Source organism: Dendropsophus ebraccatus, chromosome 2, assembly GCF_027789765.1.
Source record: "Dendropsophus ebraccatus isolate aDenEbr1 chromosome 2, aDenEbr1.pat, whole genome shotgun sequence".
NCBI lineage: Eukaryota > Metazoa > Chordata > Amphibia > Anura > Hylidae > Dendropsophus > Dendropsophus ebraccatus.
Window position 1 is genome coordinate 136185798 of NC_091455.1, and position 21633 is coordinate 136207430.

The window sequence follows — 21633 nt, forward strand, 5'->3', positions numbered from 1 at the left end:
TACATGTTAAAAAAAATAAGTCCACAGAGCATGCACACAATTCATTCAAGTCAATTATTTAGAAAAAATCTCTTGGCCTACCTGGTGAGTTGAGCAGCCTTGACATCTTGCAAGAGTAGGAAATATACTGTTCACATTTGTCTGCGCTGTTTGTGATGGTGGAGATCTGATCCATGGATGTATTGTAATTCAGTTGTACCACTATTCGTTTCTCTTTGCTGGCTCCCGGCATTGATGTTTCAGGTTTAAAATCATGGTATAAGGTTGTCCATACTTTATCCTCTGTTGGAATAAGAAATATTTTCTTTGCATAAATTAAGGTTTAAGCAATCTAGTCCAAGACAATGATACTAAAGTAATGTATTATATAAATGCATGTGTTGGTTTTAACATCCTATAGGGGACATTTATTAAGTCCGGCGTTTTCTGCGCCGGACTTAAAAATGTCCCCGCAGCTCCGGTACTACGGAGATTTATGTAGAGGCAAACTGCCTGTACATAAATCCCATGCGCAGGAAACCTATGCCAGGTGAGAGCTGGAGTAGGTTTCCTGTGTATCTTTAAAAATATAAAAATATTCGCAAATGGGCACTTTCCGCCGAAAAAAAAAGAAATTTGCCGCTTGATACATTTCGCCCTATGTGTTCTGTAATTGTTGATAACTGTTAAGAAAACATTTTCCTTTGTTTTTCACAGAGTTTACTTTGTTGTTCATAAGAGGAGAAAATTAAGATTTTTTTGGGCTACACACTGATAGCTTTTACTGTACACAGTTAACCCTTAGAGGACCGGGCCAATTTAAATTTTTGTGTTTTCAATTTTTCCTCCTTGTGCTTAAAAGGCCATAGGAGTTGCATTTTTCCACCTAGAAACCCACATGAGCCCTTATTTTTTTCGGCACTAATTGTACTTTGCAATGACAGGCTGAATTTTTTCATAAAGTATGCTGCAAAAGCAGAAAAAAATTTAATGTGTGGTGAAATTGAAAAATAAAAAAAACATTTTTTTTTATTTGGATGGGTTTTGTTTTTACGCTAGTTACCCTGGGGTAAAACTGACTTGTTATATATCTTCCTCAAGTTGTTACGATTACAACTATATGTAACATGTTTAACTTTTATTTTATCTGATGGCTTTTAAAAAATTCAAACCATTGTTAACAAATATATGGTCCTTAAAATCGCTCTATTCCCAGGCTTATAGCGCTTTTATCCTATGGTCTATGGGACTGTGTGAGATGTCATTTTTTGCGCCATGATGTGTTCTTTCTATCGGTACCTTGATTGCGCATATGCAACGTTTTGATCGCTTTTTATTACAATTTTTCTGGATTTGATGCAACCAAAAATGCGCAATTTTGCACTTTGGGATTATTTTGCCCTTACGCCGTTTACCGTGCAAGATCAGGAATGTGATTAATTAATATTTTAGGCGACTACACACTCGCTGATAACAAACATGTTTATTTATTTATTTATTTATTTTTATTTATAACATGGGAAAAAGGGGGTGATTCAAACTTTTATTAGGGGAGGGGGCTTTTTATTAATAATAGATGTGGGATAGAAAATGCTAATTTAATTCATCTATGGTGGACATGTAATGCAATTCAGGATTTTTGGAGGGAGGTATTTGATGAAATCGATAACAAGCTGCAATGTATAGCACCCAGAAATATCCTAGTAGCAGTTCTTGGGGATTCTACGGGGATCTCAGAGTATAAAAGTTTAGTAATAAAGGTTCTTTTTTATGCAAGGCTTAAGATATTGAACAAATGGTTTGCCCCGACTCCTCCAACAAAATACGAGTGGTTGAATGTGATCAAAAGTGTTAAAAGTCATGAAGCAGCTTGGCATTCTGGGAAAAAAGAGGGATTAATTAAGTTCCAAAGGAGATGGGGAAAATGGTCCTGAGAGTACTAACTGCCTATAGACTTACATAGGGTTTTTTCTTGGCCTAAAGTTTTTTGTTTTTTTTTTGCTCTCTCTCTCTCTCTCTCTCTCTCTCTCTCTCTCTCTCTCTCTCTCTGTGGGTGGGTCGGGAAGGCAACGGTAATTGAGGGGTAGGAGTGATGAGTAATATTGGATTATGTGATGGTGCTGTAGGAAACTACAGATTTTCACTCTGTATGTATTTATGAATGTAGATTATCCAACTGCCGTTTCTTCTGGTTATGGAATTTTACTCTGCTTTTTGTATATGATAAATGTTAAATATTTGAAAATAAATAAATAAATAAATAAAAAATAAATAAATAAATAAAAAACACATTTTTTTTATTTGGATGGTTTTTGTTTTTACGCTATTTACCCTGGGGTAAAACTGACTTGTTATATATCTTCCTCAAGTTGTTACGATTACAACTATATGTAACATGTTTAACTTTTATTTTATCTGATGGCTTTTAAAAAATTCAAACCATTGTTAACAAATATATGGTCCTTAAAATCGCTCTATTCCCATGCTTATATCGCTTTTATCCTATGGTCTATGGGACTGTGTGAGATGTCATTTTTTGCGCCATGATGTGTTCTTTCTATTGGTACCTTGATTGCGCATATGCAACGTTTTAATCGCTTTTTATCACAATTTTTCTGGATTTGATGCAACCAAAAATGCGCAATTTTGCACTTTGGGATTATTTTGCCCTTACGCCGTTTACCGTGCAAGATCAGGAATGTGATTAATTAATATTTTAGGTGACTACACACTCGCTGATAACAAACATGTTTATTTATTTATTTATTTATTTATTTATTTTTATTTATAACATGGGAAAAAGGGGGTGATTCAAACTTTTATTAGGGGAGGGGGCTTTTTATTAATAATAACACTTCTAGTATAAGCACACTTATCTCTCATTGAGATCTATGCAGTATAGTTATACTGCATAGATCGATGAGATCGGCACTCGATTGCTTTCGGCTGCTTTTGATTGCTTTCGGGCCGAAAACAACTGAGTGCCGAGCCGGGATCAGCGCCACTACGGCACAGACCCCGGGCAGGTAAGAACAGGGGAATCGCCCCTCCGCGACAACGTCGCGAGGATGTGATCTCCCCACTAGACACCAGGCATGAGTCTGCAGTATGTATTCAGATGCAGCTCTCAACTTCGACAACTGCATCTGAATATTTAATTAGCGGGCTCAGTGATCGGACCATTCCTGCTAATAGCTGCGGTCCTGGGCTACATGCGGCACCCGGGACCGCGGCCCCGCTCTGAACACCCCTAAGCAGCCCAGGACTAACGGGTACGCCCAGGGTCATCTAGGGGTTAATATAAAGAAAGAAGGAAATGTATTAAAGATTTACCCAGGTGTTTTGGTTGGGCTTAGTGCCACTTGGTGGGTGCTACCAAATTTATTACAACTCCTAAAAACTGGCAAATATTGTAGCTGCAATGAGGAACATAGGATGCCATTAATCTGCCAGACCCAGCATTTTAACACCAGAATGTTTTTGCATAGTAATAGCACATAAAAAATTCCTCTTCTTACAATATATTCCTCGCAAAAAGTTGACTGATATTCCTCGCAAAAAGATCACTGGTCGGCATCCCTCCAAGTAACTTTTAAAGCGTCACTGTCGTTATAACTATCAAAATCTAAATTAACAGTAGATGCTATATAAAGCAACATAGAAAACTGGAGGAAAAGAAGCTGCACCTCACACCCATGGCTGACACTAATGCCCTGTCGGCTACATTTAAAAACCAACGCCAGAATGTTGATATATAATTTGATCAAACCATATTGCCCCATGTACCGCATGTGGGTCTTCTGGCCCACATGAGTCCCTACACTAAACCAACACTGTGTCGGTCACCGGCCGCCAACCCCGCAACAGTGAGTGACAACAGGGGAGTGGGGCCTCAGAAAAGCCCTGAAACTCCACTGTCACAGGACCAAAACTCACTGGGCCCCCCACACCATGCAGGCGCTGCCGTCGGAGAAGGCGACCACCAAGCAAGTGCCTCCTCTTTCTCCTATTCTACCTGTTGGTGCAATGGTGAGTAGTGACACCTTGTTCACACTTGTGTTGCTAACGGCCGCCTTCTCCACTGGTGGCGCCTGCGTGGTGTGGGGGGGCCAGTTGATTTGGTCCTGTGACAGTGGGGTTGCAGGGCCATTCTGAGGCCCCCACTCCCCTATTGTTGCTTGCTTTGTGGGGTTGGTGGTCGCTGACCAACACAGTGTTGGTAGGGGCTCATGTGGGCCAGAAGACCTTTACGCGGAACATGAGGCAATATGGTTTGATAAAAATTATATACCAACATTCTGGCGTTGGTTTTTAAATGTAGCCAACAGGGCATTAGTGTCAGCCATGGGTGTGAGGTGCAACAATCAGCAATTCTGATGTTTTTTTTTTTTTCGCATTTCTTTTATGCTGTTGTTATATCTTAATAGATCGGATAATTCTGCATGCTACAATGTATAATATGTTTGTTTTTAAAAAAATTATATTTTTATTTGTATAATCGGAAAGGAAGTACTATAAATCTTTATTCGGGCATTTTTATTAGTTTTTTAAAAAAATATGTTTTAAAACTTTACATATTTTGTAATGCATATATAAGATCTGTACTCTGCCTGAGAGCAGACTCTATCTACAGATCGAAGATTCAACAGGAGGGAGGTAAGTGGCGTACTCTCGCCTGCCTGTCAAGTGATCGGGACCCCCGCATACAGTGACAGGTCCTTGTCCTGCCACTGACTACTTCAAACGCTGTGATTGCTGTGCATTGCTGCGTTTAAATGGGTTAATGACAGGCAGCTGCGTTACCATGGCTGCCTGTCATTATGCCTGGGTCTGGGGACAGTAATGTGTGCAGGGCCAATCGCACTGAAACAGCCCTGCAAACATTAAAACCCCTTCACAGTTAGGAACCTTACCCTTACCTTTTTTTGCTCAGATGACCTGGGACTTCCTGTGTTTAGACTCTTTTATTCTCTTTCTTTAAAGAGTCAGAACACAGGAAGTGCTGTGTTTTCCATGTTAACAAAATAATAATAATAATAATAATAATAATAATAATAATAATAATAATATAATAAATGTAAATTGCAAACTTGCTTTATATCACATCTACTGTTGATTTACATTTTGAAAATTATAATGACAGTGACACTTCAGACGAAGTAATCAGGTGTGTAGAGAGATGCAACTCCATGCTGAAGAGTCAGTTTGCCAAGACAACTGTACAATGCCCACTATATTTCATGTTCAAGTTCTGATCTAATAATAAGACTTGTGCTTGAAACTTAATAGGCATAATAAGGTTATCCTGACAAGTCAACCACACATCAAAAAGTTGCTTCTTTCCACATCTGATCACAGCTTATCTTACTAATAAAAATGGAACTACTTTGTAAGGCATGACACGACTTTATTTCATGCATTGTTGTGGTCACAGAAGTCATATCCCAGTAAAAGGTCATGAATTACTTTGTTGAGTTCATTATCTTTTACTTCTAATAACAGGCAATCTTATCCCTTTATTTTTTTTTGTTTTGTTTTTCATTTAACCTCCTATATTGTTCATCAAGTCAAACTAGGAAAATAATGGAGGATAAGATAGCAGTGGAATAACTCAAAGCCACACAGATGGAAGGAGAGAAGCTAGAAATCTCACTTATACGATTCTCCATTCAAATGAGCTGTAGAAAGTCAGTAGATTCTGTCAAGATTAATGCATGAAACATGTGCCTATATCCTGAATCCTAAATATGTAAACACCTTGATGAATTAATATAATATTAGTTTTTTAGAAAAAAGTTAGCTAGACAATTATTTTTGAATAACAAGCATTTCCATGGACTATGATATACGTTCTTGTTTATTCTGCCCCAGCACTTTCTCATGAGATGCTATTTGCAATCTTAAGTTACACTTCCCCTAAAGCAATGAATAGGAAATTATGTTATCAAAAAATGTGAGATAGATGGTTGATCTTTTCCTAGAAGCTGCAAAGCTTTGGACTAGGGCATATGCTGATATCGGCTCTGCTCCATCACTTTCCTCTAGAGCAATCGACTGTATGCAGGTGACCAGATGGTGCGGTATGCCTGCAAGTAGCATAGGTGCATGATATTCCATGCATTTATGCTACTTGCAGGGGAAATGGTTTGTGTTTTTTTTACAGTTATATCTGCTGGTCAAAAATTACAACATTTATGTAAATTCTAAAGGACCATTTTTGTCACTACCTAGAACCTTGAATGTGTGCTATCCTTTTTCAGACATATAACAATTAATAGGGGGACATACAATAGAGAATTAGATTTTTAATCGTGATTGCCAATATTGATGTGTTTTGTATGCGAAATAACTCCTATTCATTTATCTTTAAAAGGACAGTTAACCATCCTGATGTAATGCAACAAAAAACTGACAATATATTTTGTCTAAAGAAATCTCAACATTTGACAAGAGTGGTTCGCTCAACTGTAGTTTTAATTGCAACATTTTTAGTTCCTGGCTACATATTTCAATGCATTTTGCAGAAGTGAGCATAATTTTCCAAATAATTGCACTTTCTAGCCATGTATAAAATGTCTCTTTGTTCGAAATAAAATATTGCATCAGACCATGTTCATTACTTTTTTGCTCATTAACTAGAGAAGTTGTAAATAAAGTCCTGAACAAACCCTGGGTAAACTTTTTCATTATGTGTCTTATAGAGTCTCTGGGAAGTAAGTGAATATTTAAGCTTATTTTGTTCTCTGAGTGAGGCACTTGCTTAGCAATGCAGATGAAAACAGTGCCAAATAACAGAACAGCTACCTAATGTGGGGAACCGGATCCCCTTGTGAGTTAGCAAATGTCATTCTCTGCATGGAGACCCCTGGATCATCATGAAGAGATCTGCAATGTCATTGACTGTGGTGCAATCCACCTGGTCTCACAAAATGAGGTTATCACTTGATATTTTCTCTTCTCGTCTCATTTGCTCGCAATGTCTCATGAAAGCTCAGTAAATTACCATACACAGTGTGCCTGTGTTTTCAAGTAAACAATGTATCTTCCAAAACAAGTTCAAAATTATACAATATAGACTCGGAAGTTTATTTTCTTCACAGCTAGCTGTTCATTTCTTTCTGCGATTTGAGCAGTAGCCAATAATATAGTTAGATTGTACATCTTTATTAATCTACTTGGTAAAGTTGATTGCAACTTCATGAACATATAGTCCAATGCTTCAACTTTAGTGGCTAGAAATGACCCGAAAGGTAAACTTATCTTCCAAGTGTATTATTACAGAATTTCTGCATATTTCCTTTTCAAGGCCCTGACTGTACTTTCAGTAGAATACTTTTGTGAAACCTATTACAAGAGTGCATATTTATAGAAAACTTTCTAACAAGGAATTAGAGCAGTAGCTGTCCAGATGCCATGATTGCTATTGGTCACAGAATTTATCCTGTAAAATAGCCGGCATCAGACAGATCTTTGATGGTTCAGTGTTTACTGCAGATGGTAGCCAGCATCCTTTGTGTAGGGAGCAGAGTTAGTTCTGAAAATAAAAAAAACCTGACTATAATTTCAAACCTACGCCACAATGACAGGCTTTATTTGGATCCCTGGTGCATTAGGCTATTCCAATATTCCTGATGTCCAAGGTTAATACACTCAAGTTAGCTATTGCTACATCTGTAGTTTAGCCTTGGCTCTCAGGCTGCGCATGATAAGTTTATGCACTAGAAGTTAATGGAAGATGAAAGAAAAGAGTATACAAACTAAAAACTAATGTGAGAGGCTAAACAGTAAGGGGTCACAATATGGAGTGCACAAGAGGGCAGGGTGTCACTCATTAGCAGTCTGAGGTAGATGTCAGATGCATGACGGAAACTGTAGTCTGCCACGCACATAGGCTACTGATGAAGTCATGTCACTCTTGCTGTGCTGAGAACAAGCACATATACAAAAGTGTAGGATTAGAAATACATTGTCCTGTGGGTGTGAGATGTACCCGCAGCCTTCTTTTACATTTTTGTCTGTAAGCTATGGTGAATATGGCCCCATTGTGGTATCCACTGGTTTGACCTTGAACCAAACTTGAGTCCAATTACCTCCTATTTTTCCACCTTTTATCTGACACCGGGATGTGGAAGCTGGACTTATGCTGTTAGAGAGTACGAGGCTGCTACTGCAATAGTGGGCATGTTATGTTATTACTAGACTAAGTTGGCCAGATAGTTCAAGTGTCAAGCACCAGGGACATAGGCAGAGGTTTTGCTGACTCTGGCATAAGTTGTAGACAGACTGCCAGGTAGTGGTGTCAGGTTCAGGCAGAAGAGCTGTTGCAGGTGGCACAGTTTCAGTGTCAGTTTCTGGCAGATGGGTCATGGCAGGTGGTGTAGGTTTAGGGTTATATAGGCTATGCACAGGAGGATCAACGTAGTACACAAGAGTCAGGCAGAGCCAATGTCAGGTAAATAGACATATGTCAGGTGCAGAATAGCAGATCAGGAACAATACAGCTTTGTTATGGCAGAACTGCACAGGTGAGCAGGCAGGGCAACCCTTTTTTTTTTTTTTTTTTTTTTAATAAGCAAAATTACAAGGCTTTCCAGACATTATTACACCATACAAATGATATCATACCTTAACCCACTGCCGCACCCCAGGAGAACAACGAGAAAAAAACAGCAATAGATAAATGACTTCCTTCATGCTTCCTACTATTTAATATCTTTTATTATGTAGCGTCACCCCTTAGCTCTTTTAGCTCTGTTTCTGCCCACTGCTGCCATATATGAAAAAATTTCTTCCTTCCCTTCTTGGTTTTATTAAAGTAAATGTCTTCATATTGTTTAAAGGACAAGTGCCATGAAAAACTTTTTCCCAGTAATTGAAGCACATTACAAAGTTATATAACTCTGTAATGTGCTTCAATCACCTATCTGCCTCCTTTCCCTGTCTTTTCCCCCCTCCACCCCCCACCAGGAAGTGTCCTGACTCACACAGACCTGATTACTGTCGTCACCGTCACCAGGCAGCTCCTTCTTGTGAGTCATCAGCAGGAGGGCTGCTCTAGGTCCTGTTACACCAGCCTCCCCCTCCCCTCCTTGTCAGGTGACTCTGCTTGCTCAGCTTATCTTCTCTAGTGACATGACTCCTTCACTGAGTCCACGGCAGCAGGAGAGAGGGTATGAGGGGAGGGGGGAACTGCCTATGTGCCTGAGTCAGACGGAGGGAAGATAAGCAAGTGAGATGTGACAAGTGATGGCTTGCAGTTGTTTAGCCAATGGGAGCTGAGCAAGCCTGTCACCTGACAAGGCAGGGGAGGGGGGAGGCTAGTGTAACAGGAGAAGGAGCTGAGAGAAGAGCTTGGTGACGGTGACGACAGTAATCAGGTCTGTGTGAGTCAGGACACTTCCTGGTGGGGGGGTGGAGGGGAGAAAAGACAGGGAAGGGGGGCAGATAGGTGATTGAAGCATATTACAGAGTTATATAACTTTGTAATGTGCTTTAAATACTGGGAAAAAGTTTTTCATGGCACTTGTCCTTTAACTTATTGCTCATCATGTTTAACCATTCCATTTTAACTGTTGCCCTTTCTTGGATCCACACTCTGAGAAAAGCACCCTGCTAATTGTGACTCTATGTCTCGTATCAAAATTGAGTAAACTTCCCAACAACATACAGCTTGGACCATATGGGAGAGAGACCTTCACCCTCATACCAATTTCAGCTACTACTTCTCCCCAGAACTCTTGGATTTTACCACATCCCTACAACATATACAAGTAATTTACATTGGGTTTCCTACATTTTGGGCACTGTACCCTCTCTACCTTCTTGAATTTCCTAAACAGTTCTGAATAGTAGTGAAGTCTCTGTATTATATTTTATAACAAGACTATTTTACCATTCTCCAATACATCTTCACACTCTTCCATAGATATTGGGACAAGTTCTTTATAGGGAGTGATTATGTGCACACACTAATTAGGGGCAGACTGGCCCTTTAAACCTTTGACAGCCGGCGTGCGCCCTAGGAGGCGGAGGGGGGGCGGCGGCGGTCCGGAGCACGGGGCGCCACCGCAGCCCTGACAGTTCTTTACATATCCCTAACTAGTCTATTATTGTCATCTAGATTTTTCTAATATCCCCCTTTGCTCCCCCAATTAACTTCTCTAGCCTTTGCATAAGTGTCCACTCTTTGATAACTAACTTATCCCTATTCTATACTCACTGTGCATCAAATGAAATAACTGTGTATAGTGAAGCCAGTGCTACTTTTTCATATTAAATTGTTCCCATAACTCATTGAAGGATTTAATACTTCCATTCCCTTTTTATACCTAATTTCTTCCAAAATTGTTTACCTTCAAAACCATCCAGTACCTTAAAGTGTTTATTACCCTAAATAGGTGTATATTTCGTTCTGTGTGTAATCCTAAACCATGCTTTAAGTTTTGCTCATACTTTCCCCCTCATTACATACGTGGATGCATTTTTTCCTCCTCTCCTTCCACTTCCAATACTTCAAATAATGTGTCAAATTTACCCCCCAGTGTTTCCAGCACAAATTCCCCTAACCTATTTAAATAACTTTTTTATATTTGCAATAACTATGGCATAATAGTATTCTCTAATAGGTCCATACCTCCAAAATGAGATGGAGATGCAAATCCACTGTACCTTGCTCTAATTCTCTGTTTACCCCATAACAATTCTCCCAGGAATTTATCCAATTCTCTAAACATTTTGCCCAGGATACAGGCAGGCGATGTTTGCAGAAAACACAAGACTTGTGGCTGTACCACTATTTTAACCAAGGCAGCCCTATCTGCCATTGACTTAATCACTCTTGAAAAGACTGCTACCTGTTTCTCTAATTCTTAAGGTATAGCTTAAAATTTAATTTGTAAAATTCCTTTGGGTCTCTACTTATCTGTACCCCCCAAATATTCAAAATGCTCTTTCACCCTCTGTAATCCCCCATAAGTATTCACATCCTCCTTATTTTCTTCCAAATTTATGATCATGGATTTTGTCCAGTTAATCTCCAATCCAGCACATCTACCAAACTCTTCAAACTTATCCATGATTCTGGGGATAGCCCTGCCTGGATTCCGGACAAATAAGAGCCGATCATCCGCTTACATGGTTATTTTATCCACCAGACCCCCCAAGCAAAATCCTTCTTCATATCCTTCCTGATTGAGATACATATCCTTCCTGATTGAGTAGATAACGACTTAATATAGAGCGCAAACAATAGGGGTGACAATGGACACCCTTAAAGGGGGCTTCGATTTAGCCCAAAGTTGTCTGTTAGGTTACCATTTATTGCCAAGCATGTAACCTTTATAGAAGAGGTGAATCCAGCTAATCACCTCAGGACCCAAATTATATTTCTACAGGGCAGTCCATAGGAAGTCCACTCCACCCTGTCAAATGCCTTCACTGCCTAGACACGATGGAGCAGGGCACCACCGGATCAAGTTGCATGTTACACATTGTACTCTCTATATTTAAATTCTTACTGCTATAAGATTTTTGTGTCTACATTTACCAAGGAAATCAGCCAGTAAGACCCCACTTCCAGAGGATCTTTCCCCTTTTTTAAAATTATAGTGATTACTGCTTCATTCATGGATGAAGGAAGCATCTCGTGGTTACAGGATTCATGAAATAACTCGAATAAAATGGGTATCAACACTGCTGAATACTTTTTATAAATCTCAACCGGAATTCCGTCCGGACGTGGGGAAGAGCCAGATGGAGAGGAATTAATAGCATTTTTAACCTCTACCTTACTAATGGGTTATCCAACTTCTCTTTCTCCACCTCAGAGAGTTGCAGCAAATCTAGAGAATCCAGTAAGAGTTTGTTATGTTTCTCAATATCCTTCTTGTCTGAATTATAAAGACTTGAAAAATATGTAATAAGATGATTTTCTATTTCTACCGGATTTGTTGTGATCTTATTTTCTCTAACTCTGATAGCCGTAATATCCTGTTTCTCCCTTTGTGCGCTTATAATTTGTTGGGTTTCCCACCCTCCACAAAATGCTTTTGATTGGCAAAGAAAATCTTATTTTGGGCCTTTTCTGTTATAAATAAAGACATTTTTTCTTGTGCTCCTATGAGACCTTCCCAATTTGATTGTGTAGGGGATGTACCATATTTCTCCTCCATCTGTTCAACACTTTCCCTCAACTCTCTCTCCTTCGCCGAAAAGATCTTTTTTAAAACAGATTATCTCCTTGTTAGCCAAACCTCTCAAAAACGCTTTTAGCGTGTCCCAGACTACCTGTATGGATGCGGAGCCCTTGTTAATCTGCCAAAAATTTATTTCCTGACTACTTGTCTCTTTACCTCATCTATTAATGATGATCTGATATTACCCTAGGAATATATACCATTTTTTCTACCCACTTAACTGCTTCTCTATTCCCCAGGACCATATCAATTCTAGATGAGGATTTGATGGTCTTACTAAAATTTAAAAACCTGATCTCCTGTGGGTACAAACAGTGCCAGACATCCTTACATCCCACCTCCTGAGCAAAATTAGCCAGGGAACAGGGATGAAAAAAGGCCTCCACACTTGACCTTCTATGCAATTCAGGGTTGATAACCGCGTTGAAGTCCCCACATATAAAAATAGTCACACCTCCTTTCACCTTCATAAATGATATTAACCTATCCAAAACCTCCAAATTAAAGGGGGGGGGGGGTGTAAACAAAGGACAGGACCATGTTCACACCTTCATTATTACAGTACTAGAATACATAGCGGCCTCTCTGATCCATAGGTTTTTTTTTATTAGCCTAAAAGGAATTTGCCCATGTATAAGAACTGTTACCCCAGATGAATACCCTGACCCAATTGCATGATATTGGTGACACGCCCATTTACAAGATAATCTCTGAATCGTGTCTTTCACTATATGTGTCTCTAACAGGCAAACTATTGCTGGGAGATAGTTTTAAATTAGGTCCTATTACCAATTTCCCTCACATTCCATATAAATACTTGAAGTCCTTTCTATGACAATGAGAAAAGGAAAAAAAAAACCCTCGCTGCTCTCTTTACCTTGGACCTTTCAAGCAAGTAGAGAACCCACAGATGTTAATTTATCTGAAAGCGAATCTTGGGAGACTTTTTAGACTCTTCTACGCTGAAGAGCAAAGCTTGCAGCTTTCCTTGCTTCATATAATATGCACTGCACCTTTGCACAGACAACCTGGATGGTTCACTCACTCTGCTAACCCTTCTCACGAGACCGATGTGGCGTCCATGTATCACGGGGCGCCAGCCTGACTTGCTCCGTAGGCCGCCCTCTCCTTTTCCTCTGCTGCGTGGAGGGATCAAGCGTCTCCATACCCTGCAGTCTCAAGGACTCCTTTGTACGCCATGCCAAACTACTGCTGGACATCTCCTCCACTTCAATATCCGGTGTCGCCTTCTCCACAGATGTCTGTCCCCCTCCTCCTCCTCTCCTGGCCTCGCACCCTTAGAACCTCCGCGATCAGTGTTGGATCCTTTTGCGTCACTACTCGGCTCAAGACCATCTCTTCCCTTCAGTGTGCCCCCTTGAGCCACAAATGCCTTGTTTGAACCAGGCTAAAATTAAGGGTAAGGGTATAGGTTTTTGCTGCAAGTCAGGGCCGCATGCAGAGTCGGGATCAACAGAGCACTGGCGGCTAGCCCATCCCGCCGCATGACCACACCCCAACCTCATCTAACCTAGGCAGGGCAATCTTAGAAGTACCAGGCAGGGATAGGTGAAGTACACATTTGGAGTGCATGTGCTGGCTCTTAAGCTGAGTATATGTGAAATATGTATCCACTTGAATTGTTATAATACTTAAAATAAACAAAAATAATTCTAGGTTAGACTGGGTTCATACTGCATTTTTGTTTAACGTATCTGTTTTTAAATAGTAACTTTTAACATACACAAAAACCTCTCAAAAGATAATTTAAAAAAGTGCATCTGTTTTGATCCCTTAAAAATAAAAAAAAATAATGGAAGTCAATGGAAAAACGGATCCTAACGGATTGTACACAGATGTATGTGTTTTTGCACCCGTTTTTACATCCCCCACCCACACATAAAACGTATACGTTAAACGGACTGCAAAAACACAATGTGAACCCAGCCTTACAGAGTGAGAAAAAAAACATATTAAAAAAAATTATATCAGTTCAATGTTTGCTTTTCATCATTATAAATCTAAGGAAGAAAAATTACTTTCAGAGCAATGATTCCTTTAGTCCTTTAGTCTAACATATCAATAAATGAATCAAAGTCCAGAAAATGGTTTGGTGTAAATGCAACAGAAGGTTTATATAAGGCCCATCTATATTATTGTAGGGTTACTATACCCACATTGGACATTTTGCTAATGTTTAAGTTTTCCATTGACACCCATACAGATGTCATGGTCTGTGCTTTTATGAGCAATTAGTTCCTTTTCATATCACAGTTCATAGCACTTTGCTTTGCAATAATATTGTAGGTCTTTTGGGGACTGCTAAGAGTCAAAAGCACTAAAGTGAATTGGTTTAAAAGTATCCAATTTCATTACAGGAAAAAAAGTGCGGCTAAGCAAAAGATAGGGTCATGAAGCTGTAGATCACACAATATGATGAAAACTTTTATTGTAATTTTCCAACAAATATAAGTGGAGTCTAATATCCCGGAATTTTGAGCTTTTCCCTTTTAGTTGTTGGCTTTAAAAATCAATAATGTTCTTAAAGTTATTGTGTCAGCCTTTTTCTATAGACAACTGAGCAATTATATTCAATCACACTATTCTCTGAATTGGCAAAAGATTATTAAAGTAAACCTCCCTTTTGGGACAATTATTTCCAGTCAGTGAAGGATGAAATCAAATGCATTATAGTATACATCAGGAATTTTCAAGCTTATGTAGATAAAGCTTTATTATTGGAAAATTTAAAAAAGCCACTTTCTAATATAATTCCTAGAAGTTATTAAACCTCTTTAAATCTCTTTAAATCACTACTTGCTGTAAGTTACCCAGATCCTGTGTTTGCATCTATTGCCTATAAAACCTGTTCTGACTAATAATGTCCTGACCAGCTGTAAGAGTCCTATTAGAGATAGCAATTTTAGGGAATGAATGCAGAATTAGATGTTCACACTACGTAAGTTCCGTAGTAATCACGACCGTTGTTCCCGATTTTCAACAATCGCCGTGATTACTACAGAAATTACATAGTGCTGCAGCTGAGGGAATTCCGTCCAGAGTGTATACACATAGGGGGACATTTATCAAACTAATTGCGCCTGTTTTTAGTCTAATATATCTAAATTGCACTCAAAATAAATCTAATATGAATTTATAAAGCTTTTTTAGACAAGACTATCCAAATTAGATGCAACTTTTTGAATTCGATTTTTTGTTGTTAATTAGATCGAAAGTGCGCTTTTTTTTTGCTAAATTTATTAACTGCAAAAATTTTTAAAAAGTCGCAAATATTGGCGCATCGCTACGTCTGCTCCGAACCAGGTGAATTTATTAGACTAATTAAAAGACCATTATTTTTAAGACACATTTACTATGCTATTAGACAATTACATAAATTTGACTAAACACATTAGATTGGAAATTATGCCAAAACATCTTTGACAAAATTGTGTTTTTAGATTTGTTAGTAAATATCCCCCATAGTATACACTCCGGATGGGATCCCTAGCGGAGTCGCAAAAAACTGACATATTCATTGAATAGCGGCCACAGAGAACCTGTCAGTGCTCACAATGGAGCATACGGCTCCGGCCGCATGCTCCAATGTGTGCAGCGGGGTATTTAAATGCGGGCGCACACTGATGCGCCCGCATCTTAATTCAGCGGCAGTGAAGATCATGCTGCAGTACCAGCCGGGATGATATTCTCTGACACCGGCCATGTCATGGAATGGCCGGTGTCTCACACTGTGGGAACATGGCCTTACAGTAAACGATTAGTAAATGATTAACAATTATTTTAGGGTCAGCTCTAAATCAACGATCAATGACACATCAACCATTATTTCTATCCAATAATGGATTTTAACTAATCATTAAAGATGAGCGAACCGGTTCGGCTGGTATGGGATCCGGTTCGGATTTTTCCAAAAATCAGAGTCCGATCGGATTCGGATTTTTGGAAATCTGCTCCGATTTTTTTTCTTGCATTCTAAAATGGCAGTCGCCAAAAGCGCTTTCCCATGATGCCCGGAACACATCCAATCAGCAGGGATCTTGCACTAGCCCACCCCCTGTGTGATGTCGGTATTGCTTTAAGAGGAGCGGTCACATGACTGCACCACACAGTATGTAGAGAGAGAGAGAGAGGAAGCATACTGTTAGCGGTACACAGAGCTCGTCATTGACAAAACGCTGCTGGTGCTGCTGCTGTTGTGTACTACAGACTACTGAGAAGATATTGTAGAAAAGAAAAGATTAGGAAAGCGGAGAGGAGAAACATCTAGTGATTGAGAGAGAAATATAGGAAGGGCGAAAGATAGATTAGGCATAGGACAGCAAAGGGTGCACGGAACAAAAATGTGCTGTACTGATATACAAGTCCTATACTTCTGAGTGCTACATATATAGACAATTTCTATAGTTGTCCTATATATTAGAAGTCATATATATATATATATATAAATATATATATGCAAGTCCTATATATTACAGAAAATAATGTTCTCATCTAACAAGTGTAGAAATCATAATTTGAATATAAAGTCATGGCACAGCGGCAGCAGGAAACCTCACAAAGCGTTTCAGGCAGAGGGCAGGGCAGAGAGTCTGGCTCAAGGGGCAGAAGAGGAAGTAGCGCAGGAAGAGGGTCCAGTGGCAGGCCTGAGCTTCCTTTGTCACACCAGGGTTGTGTCCACACGTCTAATTCCACAGTCCTGGAGTGGCTGGCTCACACTTCGACATCCACAAGGATGAGTAGTGAGACAGCCAGCCAGGTATCTGTGGGTACCTCGGACACGACCCTGGCTTGGCACGGGCACGCAGAAATTCTCCCGCGTCCTCCATCTGACATCCTCAGCAACATCCTGCTAACTTTTGACCCGCCGCCTGCAAGGGAACTGTTGGCGTCTATAAGCAGCGAACTGCTCTTTGATGATGATGAGCACGTGGGGGAAGAAACAGGGGACAATCAAGTGCAGGGCATAGCTGTGTCGGAGGCGATATCAGAGCAGGCCCATGTTAGGCCTGGCAGGAGAGCAGTAGGCAGTAGATGAGAGAAGGCTGGGCAGGAGCCTGATGAGGATGATAGCGTAATTCTGGAACAGGATGATGCTACATAGGATGTTACATGGCTCCACGGCAGGATTTGGCTTATTCGACGGATTCGTCAACTGAGAATCTGTCCGCCAGCAGGCCCGCCACAACTAAAGAGCAGACAGGCAGCAGTAATCAACTAACAAGTCGGAAGCATAGCCAGGACAAGCAGATGACCACTGGGGAAACCTCCTCCACTGCAGGTCCTAGTATTGGCAGCGCCCGCCCATCCTTGCAGCCTGTCGGTACTAGACTCTACACCTCGCCTGTGTGGCAGTTTTTTAAAAAGTGCCTGGAGGATACCTATGTAAGCTGTGTAACCATTTCAGCCGTTCAATTCGCTCTCACCACATCCTCCTCGACCTGCAGCTGAGGAATGGTCTTCCCAACCATTTTCTCATTTGCGATGTAGCCACGCAGTTGAACTCCACCCTCCACATGCTGGACCGGCTCTATGAGCAAAGGAAGGCCTTGATTGATTTCCTCTTGATGCAGGCGGACACGGCGACTCCCCTGTGTAACCTGGAGCTCGGGCAGTGGCAGCTAATGCATGACACCTGCCGCTTGCTACGACCCTTTGAGGAGGCCACCTTTCTGGTCAATTGGCAAGACTCAGGACTGAGCGCCATCATACCAATGCTTCATGTACTGGAGCTGATGCTGATGCGACTGATGGCGGAAGAGAAGGGAGAGGAAGTTGAGGAGGAGGAGGAGGACCTGAAGGCACAGGAACTCTTAGGGGAGACAGGTGGAGGAGAAGGAGATGAGCCTTCCTGCCAGACCAGAGGGGGCCAGAAGAGGATATGTAGGGCTATGAGGAGGATGAGGAGGATGGAGACAATACCCATCGGCAGTATGCTGTGGAGACGAAGACGGGGACTCCTTTCTACTCCCTGGTGATAATGGCTAAGCGCATGTTGATACGCTTTCGGACTGACCCACGCTTGCAAAGGATTTGTCAACGGGACGAGTTCTTGGTTGGCCACACTACTGGACCCATGGTATCGCAACAAGCTATGTGAAGTCATTTAACCTTCCCAACGGGAGGAAAAAATGAATTATTATAGAGAGGAGCTGGGTGCACAGTTAGTGGCAGCCTTTGGAACACGGCGCTCTCATTCAAGCATTTTCCACCAGGGCCACACCAGCAGCGCTGCCTCCTCCACATCCCCCTCTAGCAACTTGGGTGGCATGAGCTGCGGCACCAGTCTGAGCCTGATGTCCATGATGCACGCTTTCATGCAGCCACAGGCCGGGGTAACAGGAGCACCTGCTCAGCAGCAGGACATGGTGGCACACCCCAAACAGCAAGTCCAGGTGTTTTTGGACTCTACGTTGCCACCTAACGTGCCGGAACCCCTGGACTACTTGGTGGGAAAATTAGATGTCTGGCCACAACTCGCTTTGGACATAATCTTCTGTCAGGCCAGTAGTGTGTTATCCGAGCGAGTTTTCAGCGCAGCAGGTCATATTGACATTCACAGGAGAACCAGATTGTCCTGTGATAGTGTAGAACGTCTGACTTTCATCAAAATGAACGCCACATGGATAGATAAGGACTTTGTGACACCTGCTCCTGATACCACAGAGTAGGATTTGGTCCTGTTGTCACCAAGATGTAGGACCTTTTCTGCACCTATTATGGCCTATATGTGAACTAGATCTTACTGGTCATTCCACCATTCCTGCTGCCCTGCTACCTCTCGCCTGTCCATGGACCTCAATATTCTGCTTCTGCTGCTCATGTCACCCCATTACAACTGCTACTCCTGCCCTGGCCTCCATCTTAGCTACTGCTGGGCCTTCACTGGCCTCCATATTGGCTACTGCTGGGCCTTAACTGGCATCCATGTTGACTTCTGCTGTGCCTGCCCTTGCCTCCATGTTGACTACTGCTCCTGTACTGGCCTCCATGTTGGCTATTGCTGCTCCTGCCTGGCCTCCATGTTGGCTACTGTTGCTCCTGCCATTGGCTCCATGTTGGCTACTGCTGGGCCTTAACTGGCTTCCAGGTTGACTACTGGTGTGCTTGCCATTGCCTCCATGTTGGCTACTGCTGGGCCTTAAGTGGCATCCAGGTTGACTACTGGTGTTCCTGCCCTTGCCTCCATGTTGCTACTACTGGGCCTTAACTGGCATCTAGGTTGACTACTGGTGTGCCTGCCCTTGCCTCAATGTTGGCTACTGCTGGGCCTTCACTGGCATTCATGTTGGTTACTGCTGGGCCTTAACTGGCATCCATGTTGACTACTGCTGGGCCTTAACTGGCATCCATATTGACTACTGCTGTGCCTGCCCTTGCCTCATGTTGGCTACTGCTGGGCTTTAACTGGCATCCATGTTGACTACTGCTGGGCCTTAATTGGCATCCATGTTGACTACTGCTGTGCTGTCCTTGCCTCCATGTTTACTACTGCTGTGCCTGCCCTTGCCTCCATGTTGGCTACTGCTGCTCCTGCCTGGCCTCCATGTTGGCTACTGCTGCTCCTGCCTGGCCTCCATGTTGGCTACTGCTGATCCTGCCTGGCCTCCATGTTGGCTACTGCTGATCCTGCCTGGCTTCCATGTTGGATACTGCTGATCCAGCCTGCCCTCCATGTTGGCTACTGCTGATCCTACCTGGCCTCCATGTTGGCTACTGCTTATCCTGCCTTCCCTCCACGTTGGCTACTGCTGCTCCTGCCTGGCCTCCATATTGGCTACTGCTTCTCCTGACCTGCCTCCATGTTGGCTATTGCTGCCCCTGCCTGGCCTCCATGTTGGCTACTGCTGCTCCTGCCTGGCCTACATGTTGGCTACTGTTGCTTCTGCCTGGCCTCCATGTTGGCTACTGCTGATCCTGCCTGACCTCCATGTTAGCTACTGCTGCTCCTGCCTGGCCTCCATGTTGGCTACTGCTGCTCCTGTCTGGCCTCCATGTTGGCTACTGCTGATCCTGCCTGGCCTCCATGTTGGCTACTGCTGATCCTGTACTGGCCTCAAATGACTATTGCTGGACCTCCACTGGCCTCCAATGACTACTGCTGTTCCTTCACTGCATTTGTGACCTTTTTCCTGCATAGACCCTGTAATGGTGAATTTCCTGCATAGACCCTGTAATGGTGAATTTCCTGCATAGACCCTGTAATGGTGAATTTCCTGCATAGACCCTGTAATGGTGAATATTGAAGTCTAAAAATCTTTGAAGTCTTTGAAAAGATAAAGATGTTACTGACATGTAGAGCCCTAAATTAAACGAAATACACTACCCCCGTATCATATAGATGCTTTAAACTATGAAATCCGAAATTCGGTCGAACTGAACTTTCCGAAAAAATCCGGAAGTCCGGTCGGAACGAACTTTTGAAAAGTTCGCTCATCTCTACTAATCATGTATAAGTAATATTTGTCCTGACTTCTGTTTTTAACATGTCTATTTGTGTATGTGTTTTTATGGGGCTATGGTTGCTGTGAATAAATAAAAAAAATATTTGGATTAAAATTTTGGTTGATGATTATTGGGGTTCTTATAGGACAAATACATTAGAATGGACTATTTTTGATCAAATCCAATTTTGATGTTCTAATTTAGGTTATACATTTTTCTTTCCTTGCCTGCAATTATACAGGGTGATTATTGTTGAAAATGTCACTGTCGTTATAACTTTCAAAATCTAAATTAACAGGAGAAGTGATATAAAGCAAATAAAGTTTGCAATTTACATTCATTTTTTTTAGTTAGCATGGAAAACACAGCACTTCCTGTTTTCTGACTCCTTTTTTCCCCAAAAATCAGGAAACAGTCAGAAAACAGGAAGTCCTGTGTATCTTAGGTCATCTAAGCGCTCAGAGAGAAGGCAGTCATGTGAATGATGGACATATTGAGCTGTGTCTCTCTGTACTGGTTGGAATTCCTGCGTTTTGTCTGGGGTTTTTTTTTTCAACCAGTCAGAAAATCTGCTTTCTGGAGACTGGACCTGGAATTCTGGTAAGTTCAACTTTGTTTTTCAGCATGATAACAACGAAAAAAAATGAATGTATATTGCAAACTTACTTTATTTCACATCTATTGTTGATTTATATTTTGAAAGTTATAACGACAGTGACACTTTAAATTTGAACGATTTAATCATTTTCTGCACAATTATTGTCCTGTATAATAGGGCCCTAAGTCTTAAGGGTACTGTATGTTTACACCCTAAAATAAAAGTACTGATGTAATTTAGAGGATAAAATCCAACCTTTTTTTTTTAAATACAATAATGCACTCTATTGAAGTCAATGGGAAGTTGGCCAGCAGTACATTTTGACTGATTGAACCTATATGTTTTCCCACATTGCTTTATGGTGCCCTGTGTAAGAACTTTTTTTTTTTTTTTTTTTAA

The 21633-nt window shown here is 41.3% G+C and overlaps 1 protein-coding gene across 1 annotated transcript in view; it reads right to left on the bottom strand.

Moving 5' to 3' along the window:
* Window positions 1–21633, bottom strand: part of CNTNAP2 (contactin associated protein 2) — a 1369824-nt gene that overhangs the window by 366827 nt on the left and 981364 nt on the right. The window contains exon 13 of the mRNA XM_069958388.1: window positions 82–282. Coding sequence (XP_069814489.1) covers window positions 82–282 — 201 coding nt within the window. The remainder of the gene's footprint in view (window positions 1–81; window positions 283–21633) is intronic.